Source organism: Diadema setosum, chromosome 3 (genome assembly GCF_964275005.1).
Source record: "Diadema setosum chromosome 3, eeDiaSeto1, whole genome shotgun sequence".
In the NCBI taxonomy this organism is placed as follows: domain Eukaryota; kingdom Metazoa; phylum Echinodermata; class Echinoidea; order Diadematoida; family Diadematidae; genus Diadema; species Diadema setosum.
Window position 1 is genome coordinate 42,943,277 of NC_092687.1, and position 16,008 is coordinate 42,959,284.

Here is a 16,008-nt window from a genome sequence, read left to right on the forward strand (position 1 = left end):
AAATAAAAGATATGTATTCTAAGTACTTACTGCACAATCATCTTATACACATTTTGTAACCCAGCATAATAATTATATAAGGATGAAATTACAGAAAATAAAGGGAGAATGCAACTTGTTGGAATAAGCCAGTTCACAGTCTGAGCATATGCAGTTTAATGTCATGCAGACCTTCTCTTCAAATAGATTTACAACTTAGGTATTCAAAACCTAGATAGGGCTTCATGACAACTGTGTTGTGAATGAACCAGGTGCAGATTGGTATTTACAGGTGAATGTGCATTGTTTCTTTTCAGCAACATTAACAAAAGCCATTCATGCAGCATTGACATGTAAATTAACACTTCCTGCATGGCTGTTTTCAACTGCTCTTCTTGAAGACTATTCCATGTTTTGCAAAGTCTGTGGTTGGAGAGGTCATTGCAGACTAGTGCTAACTGTGAGCTGGCTTATTGCTAGTGAAGAAATTCTCACCACAAGGATAATATACTGACCTCGTTTTCGTCTTAACATCATCGTTCTGGTATGAGAGATGTTGGATGTAGCCTGCCGCGTGGGCAACGATGGACTGGTTCTCGTGACCCAGGTAGTCAATCACTTCCTGTAGGTCAGGCGCCCTCCAATCACCTGTAAGAGTCAAGAGCCAGAGGAGATATTGGTGGATACTGACAAACTTGACAAGAGGAGATGAGTATGAAGAGTCATCCGGTGAACAAGAAGAACAAAGTAGTTGGATTCACAACTTTCTTTTCCCACCCCCCTTCAGCAATTCTGCTCTATCTCTCTCTCTGTTTCCCAATTAATTCTTTCCCGGACGCTTTTTACCTCCACCAAGGGAGGAGGTTATATTTTCTTTACCGTTTGTTTGTTTGTTTGTTTGTCTGTGTGCAAAATAACTCAAAAAGTTGCGAACAGATTTGGATGAAACTTGCAGGAAAGGTTGAGAATGACACAAGGAACAGATGATTAAATTTTGGCAGTAATCCCAAAACTTTTACGGATTTTATGAAGGATTATAGATATTTATAGCAGGTAGGCTCAATGAACTTGGCCCTACCTTGGGAGCTTGGGAGTTCAAGCTGCATATTTTTTAGGTTTTCATACGCGCACTAAAGTGCGTGCTCTACTGCGAGGCGTGCCGCACAGCTGAGGGTTGATGACGTAACAAAAGCCTTTGATATTTGTGAATTTGGATGATTTTTAGCATGCAATACGTATGGATGGAAATCACTGATGTCTGGAAGAACAGGATTATTGGAGGAAATTAGCTGCTTGGCGGAGGTCTGCGCTCTCTGAGTGCTTCTCTAGTTTTTTTTTTCTTTGCTGATTTGTTCTTTCTAGGTCTCTTTCTTTATATTTCTCCTTCACTGATTATATGTATTTTTCTGTCTATCATCTCCAGTTCATTTTCTTTCCATTTCTCTTTTATCTCACTTTCCCTGATTATCTCCCTTTTTTTTTTTTTTTTTTTTTTTTTTTTTACTTTTCTTTATTTCCTTCTAACTCTTCATCCCTCTCTTCCTTATTTTCATTCTATCTCTCTCTTCCTTGTTTTCATTTTCTTATTTCTTTTTTCTCTCACTTTTCTCTTCAAAGATTTTGTTCTTTCCCCTTTCATTTCTGGATTGTAAATATTTGTATGTTTACAAATCATTTACATTGGCAAAGGTTAGACACATATTACATTTGTTCCACTTGGCACAAAAGAAAAAACACAATAAAGACACGAACGGGACAACTAACAAAATCTGAGAATTTGACCGTAGGTGAGAACAGTGTTCCTTGTATACATACACTCAAAACAAAACACAGGACATGTAACTCATATGCTGACACACCATCTATCTGTTCTGTTTCTTTCTTTCAACTTCTACCCAATGGCCCAAATTCACGAAGGTGGTACAATTGAAACCATGGTTTAAACCATGGACAAAAACCATGGAGCGCCAAGTTTCGCATGGAATATTTCGTTACGAAATCAGTCATTTCGTCGATGAAATGGTTATTTTGTGACGAAATAACAACATTTTGTAACTAAATGAACATTTCGTCCACGAAATGATAATTTCGTTAACGAAATGGTCATTTTGTCAACGAAATGACCAATTTCGCAACAAAATATTCCATGCGACACTTGGCGCTCCATGGTTTTTGCCCATGGTTTAAACCATGGTTTCGTTTGTACCACCTTCGTGAATTCGCGCCTATATGTATATCATCTTTCTACCCCTCAATATCACTGAACATGATGAGCCAGTACCTATTTCAGTACTTTCTCCCAATACAAAACCTGATGTGGATGGCACATCTCAAAATAACTGTCACTTTTAATACAGCATTATGAACATATTACCTGCATCTACCCCAACGAGCATTAGTTGACAAAATATTTCTCATAATACACGGGTGTATCTACACTATAATAACATACATGTACAAGGTGTACAAGGTTAAACCAACGTGTACACAGAGAGAAGAGTGTGTACGTTGTACGTGTGACAAGATTCACTTTTCACTTTTACACAAAGTGAAACAAAGCAATGAATGTTTAGACATTGCATCAAAATTATGACCAGCTTGATCCCTCAGGATCCTGATTCAAGCAGGATCCTGAGGGATACTGCTGGTCATAATTTTGATGCAACGCCTAACATACTGACAAGGAAAACACATGGACAATCATAACATAAGAAACATCTACTAGGACTTGGAACATATCATTTACATTGTAAGAATACTATAAAACTGGATATTTTCGCATAAGTAAATTTTCACGCTCTGCCAGGTAATGCTAAAAGTGGAAATTTTCGTGGTGTTGAAATTTTTGTGCATTTCACGCAACCAGAAGCTAGCGCGAAAATAAAAGCACGTGAATATTTTGCTAGCCATATGTTCCTGTGCGGATGTCTTGATTCCGGAATCAAAACAGCAAATTCTTCTTACCCGGCCAAGCGCAAAAAATTAGTCGCACAAAAATATCCACTTTTACAGTACTCAGGGTTTTCTTACGGTATGTACACGTATCCTGGTGGGTAGCAATTTTTTTTCGCGCATTTCGCGCAACAAGAAGCTACCATGAAAATAAAAGCACGCACAAAAGCATGCACATATTTTCGCTTGTAATATGTATCATTATTATAAAATGTCCTCATTCTGTGGATTGAAAACATGCAAAATTCATCCTAGGATCATGCAGCAATATCATATCATACAATTGTTTATCAAATGGATATAACTGGGGATAAATAGCTTTTGATATGACCACACACAATGTATATTGACATTTTGAGTGTGAATCAAATTTTTGTGACATGACAATGGTTCTTGCATAGCCCATAAATGAATGAATGAATATAAATACATATTGTACTATGATATATATAGGCATAAATATAACAAATATGATTGTCATATATGAACACATGAACTTTCCCAAGTACAATACATTAATTCAACCCACTGAAGACTAGTCCTGAGTGTACTCAGGCAGGTGTCTATGAGAAATGCATGCTATAGGTAAAATCAGCTTGTTCTAAATGGGTTAATAAGTGTACTTTTAATAACTGGCTTTCCTTCCAAGTGTGTGCATCATATTGATGTCTGTATTTAATACAGTGGTCATAGGTTTGTTTTCCTACTTCACTGTTTAACAGATCCTTATCATGCTTTGGAAATCATCTCATTAATGATGAAAAAAAAAAAAAAAAATGAACCTGCGAATGATTTCTAGTAAATGGAGGTGATAAGAAGATCACATGCAAGTTTAATTTTGCTTTGGTTTTATTTTTTTTTTCTTTATTTTTTTTTTTTTAGAGGAAAGGGGCATAGAAGCTATCTTGCTTTGGCAGATTCCATAAACATAAATTTTCTAATTACTGCCAAAAAGAAATAAGCTTAGCTGTGAATGATCTGAAGAAGTATGGGTCTGACATACAATAATTGCCCTCTGACAACACGCATACACGGGAAAATGATAACAGCGGAGCAAAATGTGTGTTTAGGCAACTGCATAATTAGTTACATTTTGGACTGTCAAAGTGATGTTGAATCCATATTATCTAGCATAAAAAAGTTGCATTTAAACTGAGTATGAAGTTTAACCCTATTCTAACTGGGGGGGGGGGGGTCAAATTGACCCCCCCTCGACGTTTCGCGCCACGATTCCGCAACGCGCAAAGATTTTGCCGCGTCATTACACGACTTTTTTCATTGAAGTCTTCCGCATATTTTGAGACCAAATTTGCGACGTCCGGGTACACCGTTCTGAAGTTATGTAATGTTATTCATATGCATGTCAACCCAAACACGTGTGCAAATTGAATGCAAATTGTGTTTTGGGGTTAAACTGATATAAATTAGATTATTTCAACTTTTAACCATTGAAATTAATCAATTCTAGTGTAGATAAGCCTGAAAAAGTGCCTACAACAAATTTTGGCAAAAAACAATAGAAAACAAAAGGTCGAAAAAACAATAAAATACATAAGAAATTAACAAAACAATAAAAAACAAAAGAAATTGATTTTGATTGTGCTATTTTTTTACATGAGAATTGTTTGATATGTCTTGAGGAATTCTGACACAAAGATTTAGCAATACTTCAGTCTTTTTAATGGAATTATAGGTGAAAATATGATTTCATGCACAAATTTGCATAATTAATTTATTAAAAATAAAAAGGCAATATTTTTCTATTGTATGACCATGTAATCTTGTAGTTGACATCCAGCTCTATCTTCAGGCACAATTTCGCGGCGATTGCGCGATCGGTGGCCGAGATCTGAAGGGGGGGGGGTCAAATTGACCCCCCCCCCCCTCCCAGTAAAAACTTGGTCTCAAATAGCCCAGTTAGAATAGGGTTAACCCTAAAAAGACTGGGGGGGGGGGGCCTAAAAGGCCCCCCCCTCGACATTTCGCGCGATTACTCTGCAACGCGCAATGCTCTCGCCGCGATGCTCTATGACTTTTTTCTTTTGAGTTTCCCGCACATTTTGACACCAAATTTGTGACGCCCGGGTGTACGGTTCTGAAGTTACGTAACTTTTTGTACATGCACGTGAGGCCGAAAATGGCTCAAAAATGTGATTTTGTGTATAAAGTCAATGCAAATTGAGTTTTTTCACATGGCTCATATAAATATGCTTATTTTTACTCTCAATGGCTAAAATCAATTTGTTTTAGCAGTATTATGCTTCAAAAAGTGTCTGCCACAAATTTTGTTAAAAAAAACAACAAAAACAAAAGGTCGAAAAAACAAAGAAATACATAAGAAATTCATAAAACAATAAAATAGATAAGAAATTAATTTTGATACCGATTTTTTTTTTCAAGTACATTTGCTAAGAATGCCACTAAGAATATTTAAACCAAAAATGAGCACTTTTGGAGCTTTATTTACTGATTTAGATCAAAGAGTCTGATTTCTCGCATAAATTAGCATAATTAATCAAAATAAAATAAAAGAAGACTATTTCGTAAAATTTGGATATACGATCTTGTAGATTACATCGCACACTACCATTGTGCAAATTTTCGCGGCGATCGCGCGATCCACGGCCGAGATCTTAAGGGGGGGCCCTTTAGGCCCCCCCCCCCAGTCTTTCGAGCTACCAAAATAGCCCAGTCTTTTTAGGGTTAAGGTTTGTTGTGTGAAGTACAAAAGAGGACAAGTGCACTGTTGTACAATTTCTGTGTGATTAGGATTCAGTTTTCCTTTCAAAATGCTAACCAATTGCATTGTAAAAAAAAAAATCATAATACCCTATATCAAATTACCGTTCATTCATTAATTTCAAGACATCTGGCTGATTTAGAAAGCTTTCATATTCTCTGCTATATTTCACTTGGCAGTCACTGTGGTGTGCAAATTTCAAAACTGTAATGTGGTCTCTTTTTTGTTGCACCAATGCAATTAATAATTGCAAATACAGGGCCCTTCATGCGGATATTACTGCAATCACTGTGTACGATAATGTAGCAACCCGATGAAGATGAGACAAAATAATATAGATGACTACATCCGTACCACTTTGCACAACTTACAGAACAAATACTTGGAGCATGCAATGACAAGGCACTGTATTCAAAAATAAAACAGAGAGTAGCAACCAGATTTTGATACAAACAAAGACAGACACTGCCAGTATTCTCCACTCAGCATGCAAACATTTCTGTTGTACAATGTATTTGAAGGGCACAATGACAGCAGAGTACTGAAACTGGGGGCTTGTCCGGGAAGCAGAACTTGTACAGTGGCAGACATACACAGACACTGGGGGCTTGTCCGGATAGTAAAGCTTTGTATACACTGATATGAAAAAAGCAATGATGCACATTGTCTCCATAAGGGGACTATGGTACCTTCACTGCGGCTACCGAGAGAAGATTTGGAAGACTTTCGGGATAACCTGTCAGGATGGTGGTGGTGGTGGTGATGGTGGCCCAGGCGGTATTTGTGGGGCCAGAAAATGTATTGCGCTGCATTTGCAACGTTCGAATGAAGAATGAAAACGGTACACAATAAAGAACTCGCAAAGAATCACAGTTGTGTGATTACTACACGACCAACAAAGAAAAAAAAAAAGAGAGCAAAACCATAGAAAGAACATAAAGGAGAAATTGACGGAAACAAAGATGTATTAGTAAGACATAGAATGTTATATGATGGATTGCAAGTTTCATGAAGCAAACTCAGACAGAAGGAACACTAAATGAACATGACTCTAAAACTGTAAATTATGACTTTTCTTTCATCTTTTTGTTCTTTTTTTTCTCACTGGGCAATAGCAAAATAGAATGAACAATAACATAGATGTGTTGGATATTAAAATTTAATGGAACTATTCTATTGCACATGACACACTGTTCAAACCATGGCAGCTTTCTGTAGATGAAGAACACACAACAGATGGGTAAAAAGGCACACTTTCAACAAAAGGAAAATTAAAGAACTGGATAAAAGGCAAACACAGACTTTGGACTGCAATCGCCAAAGTCAGCACTCTCAAATTATGCATACATTGCATTTTAAATATACTATATTAAGAAGTCCACTTCTCCGCCTTTTTTTTTTTTTTTCGTATACAAAACCTATAGGAAACTGAAAATCTGCTACATGTATTAAAGAAAAAAAAAATGATTCTCTTGGCATTAAACTCAAAAGTCTCTTTTGACCTGGAGATAACATTTCAAATTAACTTTCTAAGCAAAGAAAGATGCCATAGAAAAAAATCACACAAGCCCTGAAACACAGGTCTTGCACTGGTCTTGTTTCAACCATTTGACTGGGATTACATTATCACTACAAAAGTGTCCTGATTTTTTCCTCACACTCTCCCTCTTACTCTTTTTGATGTACAAGATTGGGGAAAGGAATTCAACCTTTTATTTCACATTTGGGTTTCAATTTTGCTTGTTTTTTCATTGATTTTTTTTTTCATTGTGTGTCTTTTTTGTGTTTCTTTTTTGTGTGTGTGGTTGTTGTTGTTGTCTATCAATCTTTCTTGGGGCAAAAGGCAGGAAATCTAGGAAGACATAATTTTGCAGAGAAGTAACTATGTTACTTTGTTTTATTGTGGTTTTATTTTACATGATTTTCTTGTTTATTTCTTTTTGTGCTTTATTTTTTTCTAAAGGAAAGATAGCAGAATGTTTCTCTTATGAACACACACTCATATTCACAGAATTCACATGTAGTGATGTTGTTTGGTTATCTTTGGACAAAAACACAGTGACAATGTTAAGACAGACAGAGGACTGATTATGAAGTCGACTGCGGCAACACTAATAACGATAATTTCGTCAGAAAACACAGATAATGAGAACACAAGAAAACTGATCCCCTGCAGCAAAGTTTCATGATTTCACTTTACTTTATTCAGCACAACTTTCTAGCTGATGAAAACAATAGCGTAATTTGCTAGCAGTGATCTTGGGTGGAATGAGTAGACAGTTTGCTGTTTCTACTACGTGGGATGTTGACTAGCATGGGAATTTGTGTCACCATTAGCAATAGCTCTTCATTTACAAGGTTTCACAGTTTTCCACAGTTTAACAGACAACACACGATTGTCATCACTTTTTTCTATGATTTAAAAAAAAAAAAATGAAATATGAATTTCAAAGTGCCTTCCTGCTCCTGAAAAATACCTAGTTATTGAACTAGCCCATAACTCACACATATCCCATATCTCTATTAAGACTTTCCAGCCAGTTAGTTCAAAATTAAGTTACTTTTTTTTTAATACTATCCTAAACACATGCAAAACATGTGACATATTGTGAATAATTGTATTTTCTTTTTTATTTTTATTTTTGTCTTGAAATTTTGTATTAGTTATCTTCTGTCCTTTTTCTTTCACTCTCTCTTTGGTATTTTTGAATATATTTGTTTTGGCTTTTTTTCATTTTATTCTACTTTTTGAGAATACTGTGAATGTTTGCAATGAAAGGCTACCACACATTTCAAGAGCGGGTGACACAAGGATGTCAACACTGAACATGACAAACACACAAATCCCCTTCCTAAAAGAATCATCCCCGACTACCGGTACCTTTCTCATTTGGTTCTATAAACTCTAGGTGTGATAATCGACTCTCCAACTCCTCCGCAGCTGACACATAAGCCTCTGGTGATGGAGAAGCAATCACAAAAATGGATACCAAAACAAGAAATGTTTTGAGCAAGGCTAATAAGGTGGTTATCAGTCCTCTACTAATATTTACCATTGTGCAATTATCTTTCAACATCGCACACACGAAACACACACACACACACACACTTTCTCTTTCTTTCTAGCCTTAATGTGTACATAAAATTTAAATGCACAATTCAGAGGTATCATTGCAATTGTTTGAACAGAATTATCTTGCATTCAAAAAGAAAAAAAAAAATACCACATTTTGGGAAAAAAGAGCTAGTCTACTGAAGACCACAATAATCAATATGGAAACCAAAGCATGTGCTAACTTGCATGATAAAAGCTTGACTGGGACCTTCAAAAACTTGATTTTGAAAAAGAACAACGGGCTGATGACTGAAACCTTTATCACACTGAAAGATGACCACTCATAAGCACAAGCGACATCAGCCAACATATGATTTTCCCTATGCACGTGTTCAGGCTTATGCAGCCTGCACTGAGGTTCGCCATTTTTCATTCTGTTTTTGCTTTTTCAGAACTTGGAAGTAAAGACATAATGTACATGTTTCACAGCTTTCATGTTTTGTTTTGTTTTGTTTTGTACTTTTTTTGATGTTGTTTCTTTTATTTATTTTGAAAAAAGAATATTAGTTCTGACAGCATCCCTGAAAAGAGATTTGTCAGATCAAACCAACATACAGGGGATAAATGTTTGCATCAACAGAAAAAAAAATAAAAATCTTCACAAAACATTGAAATTCACCCTTCTTGAGGATACCACAAAAAAAAAAAAAAAACCCTCTACAGACAAAAGAAGACATATTGTCTATTTCCCTTCACCATGCTTCATGGTCATAATTGCCAAATTTATTCTCTTTACAGTAAATTCATCCCCTTGGTGGACCCCACTATAAACTACAGATGAATCAAACTTTGCTTACCCTTCTCGGTAGGAATAAAAGGGTCAAAGTTTCTTGTCCTCTCCAGTGTCCCCACCGATGACCTCTCTTCCACATCCGGGTCACGACCTCTGGCCTCTGGGTGGTACTCATCATACGGTTGTCGAGATGCTGCGTATGGATCTTCTTCTGAAAATACAATAGGAGAAAGACAAGTGTTGAGCAAACTTCAGCATGTTCCAATTGCCTGGCTAAACTGCACTGATTTGATAACTATCAGAAGTGTTGTTTACTATGCCTTAATGTCCTTTGCGTACACTGAATGAGTACTATGGCAAGATGGATGAGATAACAATTTAAAATTTATCACTGCTTGTCAAATTATTATCATACACTCAAATGTTCTGTGTGAAAGTTGCTTTACATCTTAACTAGTCAGGCCAAACTACAGTTAAGTTCATCGTTTTTAATAGCGGCAGTGGAAATGGATGTAATGGTGATTCTGAGCCAACATCAATGTGTATGCATGGGACCAAGCAGCCTCACTCCAGTAAGCGCTTTTTCATAGCGTGCAAGCCTGTGTTGTCTTTCTTCCAAGAAATGAGCCACAACGAGACAGAGTGCCCTGTCAAAATTTGCCAATAAACCATATTATCATGGTTTGGCTTCTTCAAGAAATACTTCGCCGTACTCGTCTCTACCAACCGTTGGAGATGATCAGCAGTCATTTTCCAGAAATGTTGACTCATATATACCAATTCCTCCTGGTCTTTAATCCAGTCCCTTCAGCTTGTACTTTGAACCCTCAAAATAACGGCTTGATGACACAAACTCTGAACCTTAAGACGAGGATGGCCCACCTGCAAAACTCAATATTGACTCTCATACAAGGCAATGTTTACTCATCTCCACAACCGTACATCCAATGACTTGCTTTCCTCGCGGATCAGCACAGATGCCCAGCTACAGGTAACTATCCGTCAGTCGCCAATTATTTAATAATATTGCATTGCCTGACTTGCACGTGGGACAGTGGCAGTGTTATGAAGAATGCCAAAAGTGTTATCTTCAAACTTTAACCCTAAAAAGACTGGGGGGGGGGGCCTAAAAGGCCCCCCCCCCCTCGACATTTCGCGCGATAACTCTGCAACGCGCAATGCTCTCGCCGCGATGCTCTATGACTTTTTTCTTTCGAGTTTCCCGCACATTTTGACACCAAATTTGTGACGCCCGGGGGTACGGTTCTGAAGTTACATAACTTTTTGTACATGCACGTGAGGCCGAAAATGGCTCAAAAATGTGACTTTGTGTACAAAGTCAATGCAAATTGAGTTTTTTCACATGGTTCATATAAATATGCTTATTTTTACTCTCAATGGCTAAAATTAATTTGTTATAGGAGTATTATGCTTCAAAAAGTGTCTGCCACAAATTTTGTTAAAAAAATAAAAACAAAAACAAAAGGTCGAAAAAACAAAGAAATACATAAGAAATTCATAAAACAATAAAATAAATAAGAAATTGATTTTGATACAGAGTTTTTTTTCAAGTACATTTGCTAAGAATGCCACAAAGAATAATTAGACCAAAAATGAGCACTTTTGGAGCTTTATTTACTGATTTAGATCAAAGAGTCTGATTTCTCGCATAAATTAGCATAATTAATCAAAATAAAATAAAAGAAGACTATTTTGTAAAATTTAAATATACGATCTTGTAGATTACATCACACACTACCATTGTGCAAATTTCCGCGGCAATCGCGCGATCCACGGCCGAGATCTTAAGGGGGGGCCCTTTTGGCCCCCCCCCCCAGTCTTTCGAGCTACCAAAATAGCCCAGTCTTTTTAGGGTTAATATGATACCAGTGCCCTGTTGCACAAAACCCTTACCGCTGGATTTACCGCTCCTTTCTAGCGGTAAGTCTTCAAATTAGCGGTAAAGCTTATAATCCTTGATGCTGATTGGCTGTGACGCCTAATTTTGACGGTAGTTACCATTGAAATTCAACGGTAAGTTTTATGCAACGGGCCACAGGACATTTTCGTGTTGAAAATATTGAATTGCACCGAGTGCTCCTGAATCAGTTTGACAAAATTTTTGGACCATTGCTGCCACAGCCACATCCCTGAATTCTATGCATCTATGTGGTCTCACTCCAAACATGTCATACGATCTGCAAATAACACTAAAAATGTCATTGATAGACAGTGCATTGTGTGTGTAAGAATATTATTAATAGCAAACACACCGTCATATCAGGACTTCAATATAACTGTGCACAAGTATCACTAAAACAGTGGAAGAAATAGCATTCATACATTAGACTTTGGAACATGACAAATTTACTTCCACTGAGCAAATTGGGGAAAACCTCACAACACGAAGAGCAAATTGGGGAAAACCTCACAACACGAAGAGCAAAATAGCTGACCAATCAAAGCTGCAAGAAACCACATCAGTTGATATAACCAAGGCACAGAAAACCCCCCACACTTATAATATTATAGTAGTATAGAAAGGTACTAGATAGCACAATTTTGCTGACTAAATACACACAGCATGACAATCACTTCTGTATTTAACAGGAAGAAACATCAACATTATAAAAAAAGATAACGGCAGGTAGTTCCACTAGAACAGCGATGATGGCATGTTATGTCGGAATCCTAGATGCGGCGAGCTGAAAATTGTAAAACTATTAAAGAGCATTATCAAGTCTTGATGCCACAAAAGGGAAACTGCATGCTGCCATCAACAAAATAAAGCACCTAAATGATTGGCAACACAAACACCATGAAGTATTCAACATCAATAGCCATGACGGAATGCATTTTAACACATACTTATTTACAGTTTAAGGTACGTCAAGTGGTACAGACTCCTCAAATGCAAGAAGCTGTGTCAACACAGATAATCAATCATTGTTATCAGACTAGTCAAAATTGGACAATTGCTGCAAACATTTCTTAATCTTATCTTTGTCCTAGATACTCCATCAAACAAATGGTATCACTACTACTATAAACACTTCATGTATACCGCTGTCAAATCATTACATTCAGCAGAATACGTAGAATGATTTTCATGTTCGTAGCACGTTGGTTCGCCTGTCAAGTTTTAACAATGTGTCAATTCACACTGCAAAGTTAAGTGATCAATCTCTGTGTGAAATATGCTAATTTGATGAAAGCTGGAAATACATACACGTATGTAGCACAGTCAAGTGACAGACTAACTGCAAAAATGAAAGTTAGGGTGTGTTAAGAAGAAGAGAAAGTAGGACAGAAATTGTGATCTCTTATTATGTCTCAACATAAATTATCAACTATGTTATAGCTGATTGCAAACCAATATAATAATGTCCTCAGCAAAGTCAGTGGAAATTTCAAATTTCAATAGGCATCTAGTTTTTATACTTGTGAGCTTCATTTTGAAGGCAAGGCAGATTCTGCACACTACAGAAAACAGCAATCTTCCATAACTTTTGAGGAATAAAATTAGACCAAAAGGATGTACATCTATTTAAATTAACAGTATTTATCGTGTATCATCATTATAAATAGTATGGACAGTACATCATCATACAGTAATTATGCTTGCTTTACTTTTTTCGTAGGGCCTACATGTATGTTCTAATGTTCTATGATAATACGTTGAATTGTATCACATCCTGTTTCATTTTCTGTTTTCCACAGTGCCACAAGCATATTTTCCAGGTGCAATAAGTGCTTTACAAGAGTTTCCTCTGATCATTATTATTATCAAATTTTGATGAAGAGTGAGAAAGAGTACCAAAGTGATCACATCACAGTCTTTTGTAGATGCTTGGGCTGTCACAAGGGGCAACCATAGCTGGCAACAAGTGTTCACAAAATACTGTGCATGATATTAGAGTCAGGTGAGAGTGTTTAGAATCAGTTTCCATGATGATGAACGGCTATGACTGGCTATGACATCACATTTTCTTGCTCTATCATTTCATTTCAAAGATAGAAAGAACAGATGCCCCTTTGATAGAAATCATGACAAACATTTTGTATGTATTGTACAGTGACAGTGGGGACTTTCTGGATACAATTCACAAAGGTACAAATGTCTAGTTTAAATTCAACCCATGGATTAGGTAAATTTTGATGGCATTAATATGCATAACATATTGTCCATGAAAAGGGATAACCCAAAGTGAATGCATGCTGATACACGCATGTGAAAGGGACAAGTTATATTAGTGCCTATTTCATGCTTGTTTGTAATAGTCCAAAGCCTATTCTAAAACATGGATTTGATTGCAACAATCTCTGTGAATTTGGTATAAGACTCGGTTGACTACGAGACAAAGTAGAGGAGGTATGTGCATGTGTGAGATTATATGTGAGATTGAAAGTAGGGTACACACAGCTCAGAAGGGTGTATTAATTCCACTGCAGTTTTTCATAGTGCTTTTAAGAATAAAAAGTAGCACACTCAAAAAAGAACAAGGAAAAAAGACGTATTAGATAACTATTCATAAGACATTATGGTTAGCGAACAGTGAGAGGGATAGGTGAATTGGACATGAAACTGTTGCCTGAAAATGTGTCAGAGTGATAAATGTATTCATGAGAACAACAAAAACAAAGACAGGACCAGATGTCTTTGATTACATTCCTTGATGTGGTGTAGGTCAAAGGTCACCGCAACAGAAATAGAGGGATAAAATCGAAGGTTAAAGGTCACATGAAGTGTGGGTTGAGATTCACGTCAAACTGTGAATAAAACACACGGCAGCCTCGTTTCCGGCATACTTTGGCCAGCACTGGACGTGGGACGCGGATGGTCGTAGTTGTCGCGCGGGTTCACGCCCGGGGTGGCTGGCGGGGCCTGCCCCACCTCCTCCGCGGGGGCAGGCTCCGGGTCGAGGTCAGAAGTCAAGGGATAGTCATCCCAAGGGTTGCCATAGTCGTCCACACCTGATTGGTGGGGAGCTTGAATGGGGGAAATGACTGGGAGGAAGGCAATGGGAGGGATCATGCAGAGGAAAAGCTCGAGGCAGCTTTGGGAAATTATAAAGGTGGAACTCCACTCTGCATTTTACACATACATGTACATGTATTTCCATTCAACTTTGATTTTGATTTTCTCACACGAATATTGAAACTTTAGGTAAAACTTTGTACCAAATCATTCTAGAGTTGCATCAATTTCAGTAAATGGTGATGTTTTATTGGTGATAAATTTGGCCGACAAGTCAGCAGAAGAGATGTGAAGTAATGATATCAAGGCATTGAATAATCTAGATGATACATGAAGCTGTGTGTATGTGATTGTGGCAGATACTTCTGCCTTGTGACAACATTTCATCTTCATTTTTGCAATTTCAGTGTAAGGATACAGTACATTCACTGTTCACTATTTTCCCTTTCATTTGTTTTGTTTTGTTTTGTTTTTTGTTTTGTTTTGTTTTTATTTCATTACAGCTGCAACCTTGAGCAGTTAGTGGAGTTTACCTTTAACCCTAATCAGGCTGGGCTTTTTTGGCTATGCTATATCTGGGGGGGGGGGGGGGGGGGGGGGGGCGGATTCCGCCCCCCCTTCAGATCTCGCCTATGGAACGCGCGATTGCGCCGAAAATCGGCACACGCGACGCCCACGACGTATTCTATCAAAATGTATGGTTGCTTTCTCCGAAAACTTTTTCTTATATTTTATATTAATTAATTATTGTAATTTATGCATGAAATCGGTTTTGGGCTCTAAATCAATTATTAATGCTCCAATTAAGCTAATTTCTTTTTTAAAATGTTTCTTGTATCATTCTTCTGAGACATAGGATAAAAAAAAATCTGTATCGAAATTAATTTCTTATGTATTTTATTGTTTTTTGAATTTCTTATGTATTTCTTTGTTTTTTGAACTTTTGTTTTTGTTTGTTTTCTGGCCAAAATTTTTCACAGACATTTTTCGAAGCATTATTATGCTAAAATAAATTAATTTCGGCCATTCTAAGTGAAGATATGAATTTTTATGTGAATTAATTGAAAAAACACAATTTGCATTGGATTTGTACACAAAATCACGTTTTGGAGCAATTTTGGGGTTGACAAATTTTTTTCGAACGGGCGTCGCGTCAAAACGGCACGCGCGGGCGCAACAATTTGGGTCTCAAAAGTTGCGCGATACTTGAAAGAAAAAAGTCATGAAACATCGCGGCGGGAGCTTATCGCGTTGCGAAGATATTGCCCGAAACGTCGAGGGGGGGGGCGGATTCCGCCCCCCCCCCCCCCCCCCCCCAGCCTGATTAGGGTTAAACATGCACAAAAGGATCTCATTCTACTGGGGAACTACAGATACACAAAGTTTATGAGTTGAAGCACATGCCATGCAGTGGGTTTACAGACAGCACTATCTACACAAGTTCTGCATGCAGAAAGATATTATTTCCTAGGGAAAAGAATAATGTTTGCTACATGAACTCTCTGAATAAA

The 16,008-nt window shown here is 37.2% G+C and overlaps 1 protein-coding gene across 1 annotated transcript in view; it reads right to left on the minus strand.

Moving 5' to 3' along the window:
* The window catches only part of LOC140246887 (uncharacterized), a 57,553-nt gene that overhangs the window by 22,012 nt on the left and 19,533 nt on the right, over window positions 1-16,008 (minus strand). Inside the window, exons 9-11 of the mRNA XM_072326211.1 lie at window positions 9,584-9,730; window positions 6,361-6,477; window positions 495-627 (exon numbers count right to left, since the gene is read on the minus strand). Of these exons, the coding sequence (XP_072182312.1) occupies window positions 495-627; window positions 6,361-6,477; window positions 9,584-9,730 (397 nt within the window). The remainder of the gene's footprint in view (window positions 1-494; window positions 628-6,360; window positions 6,478-9,583; window positions 9,731-16,008) is intronic.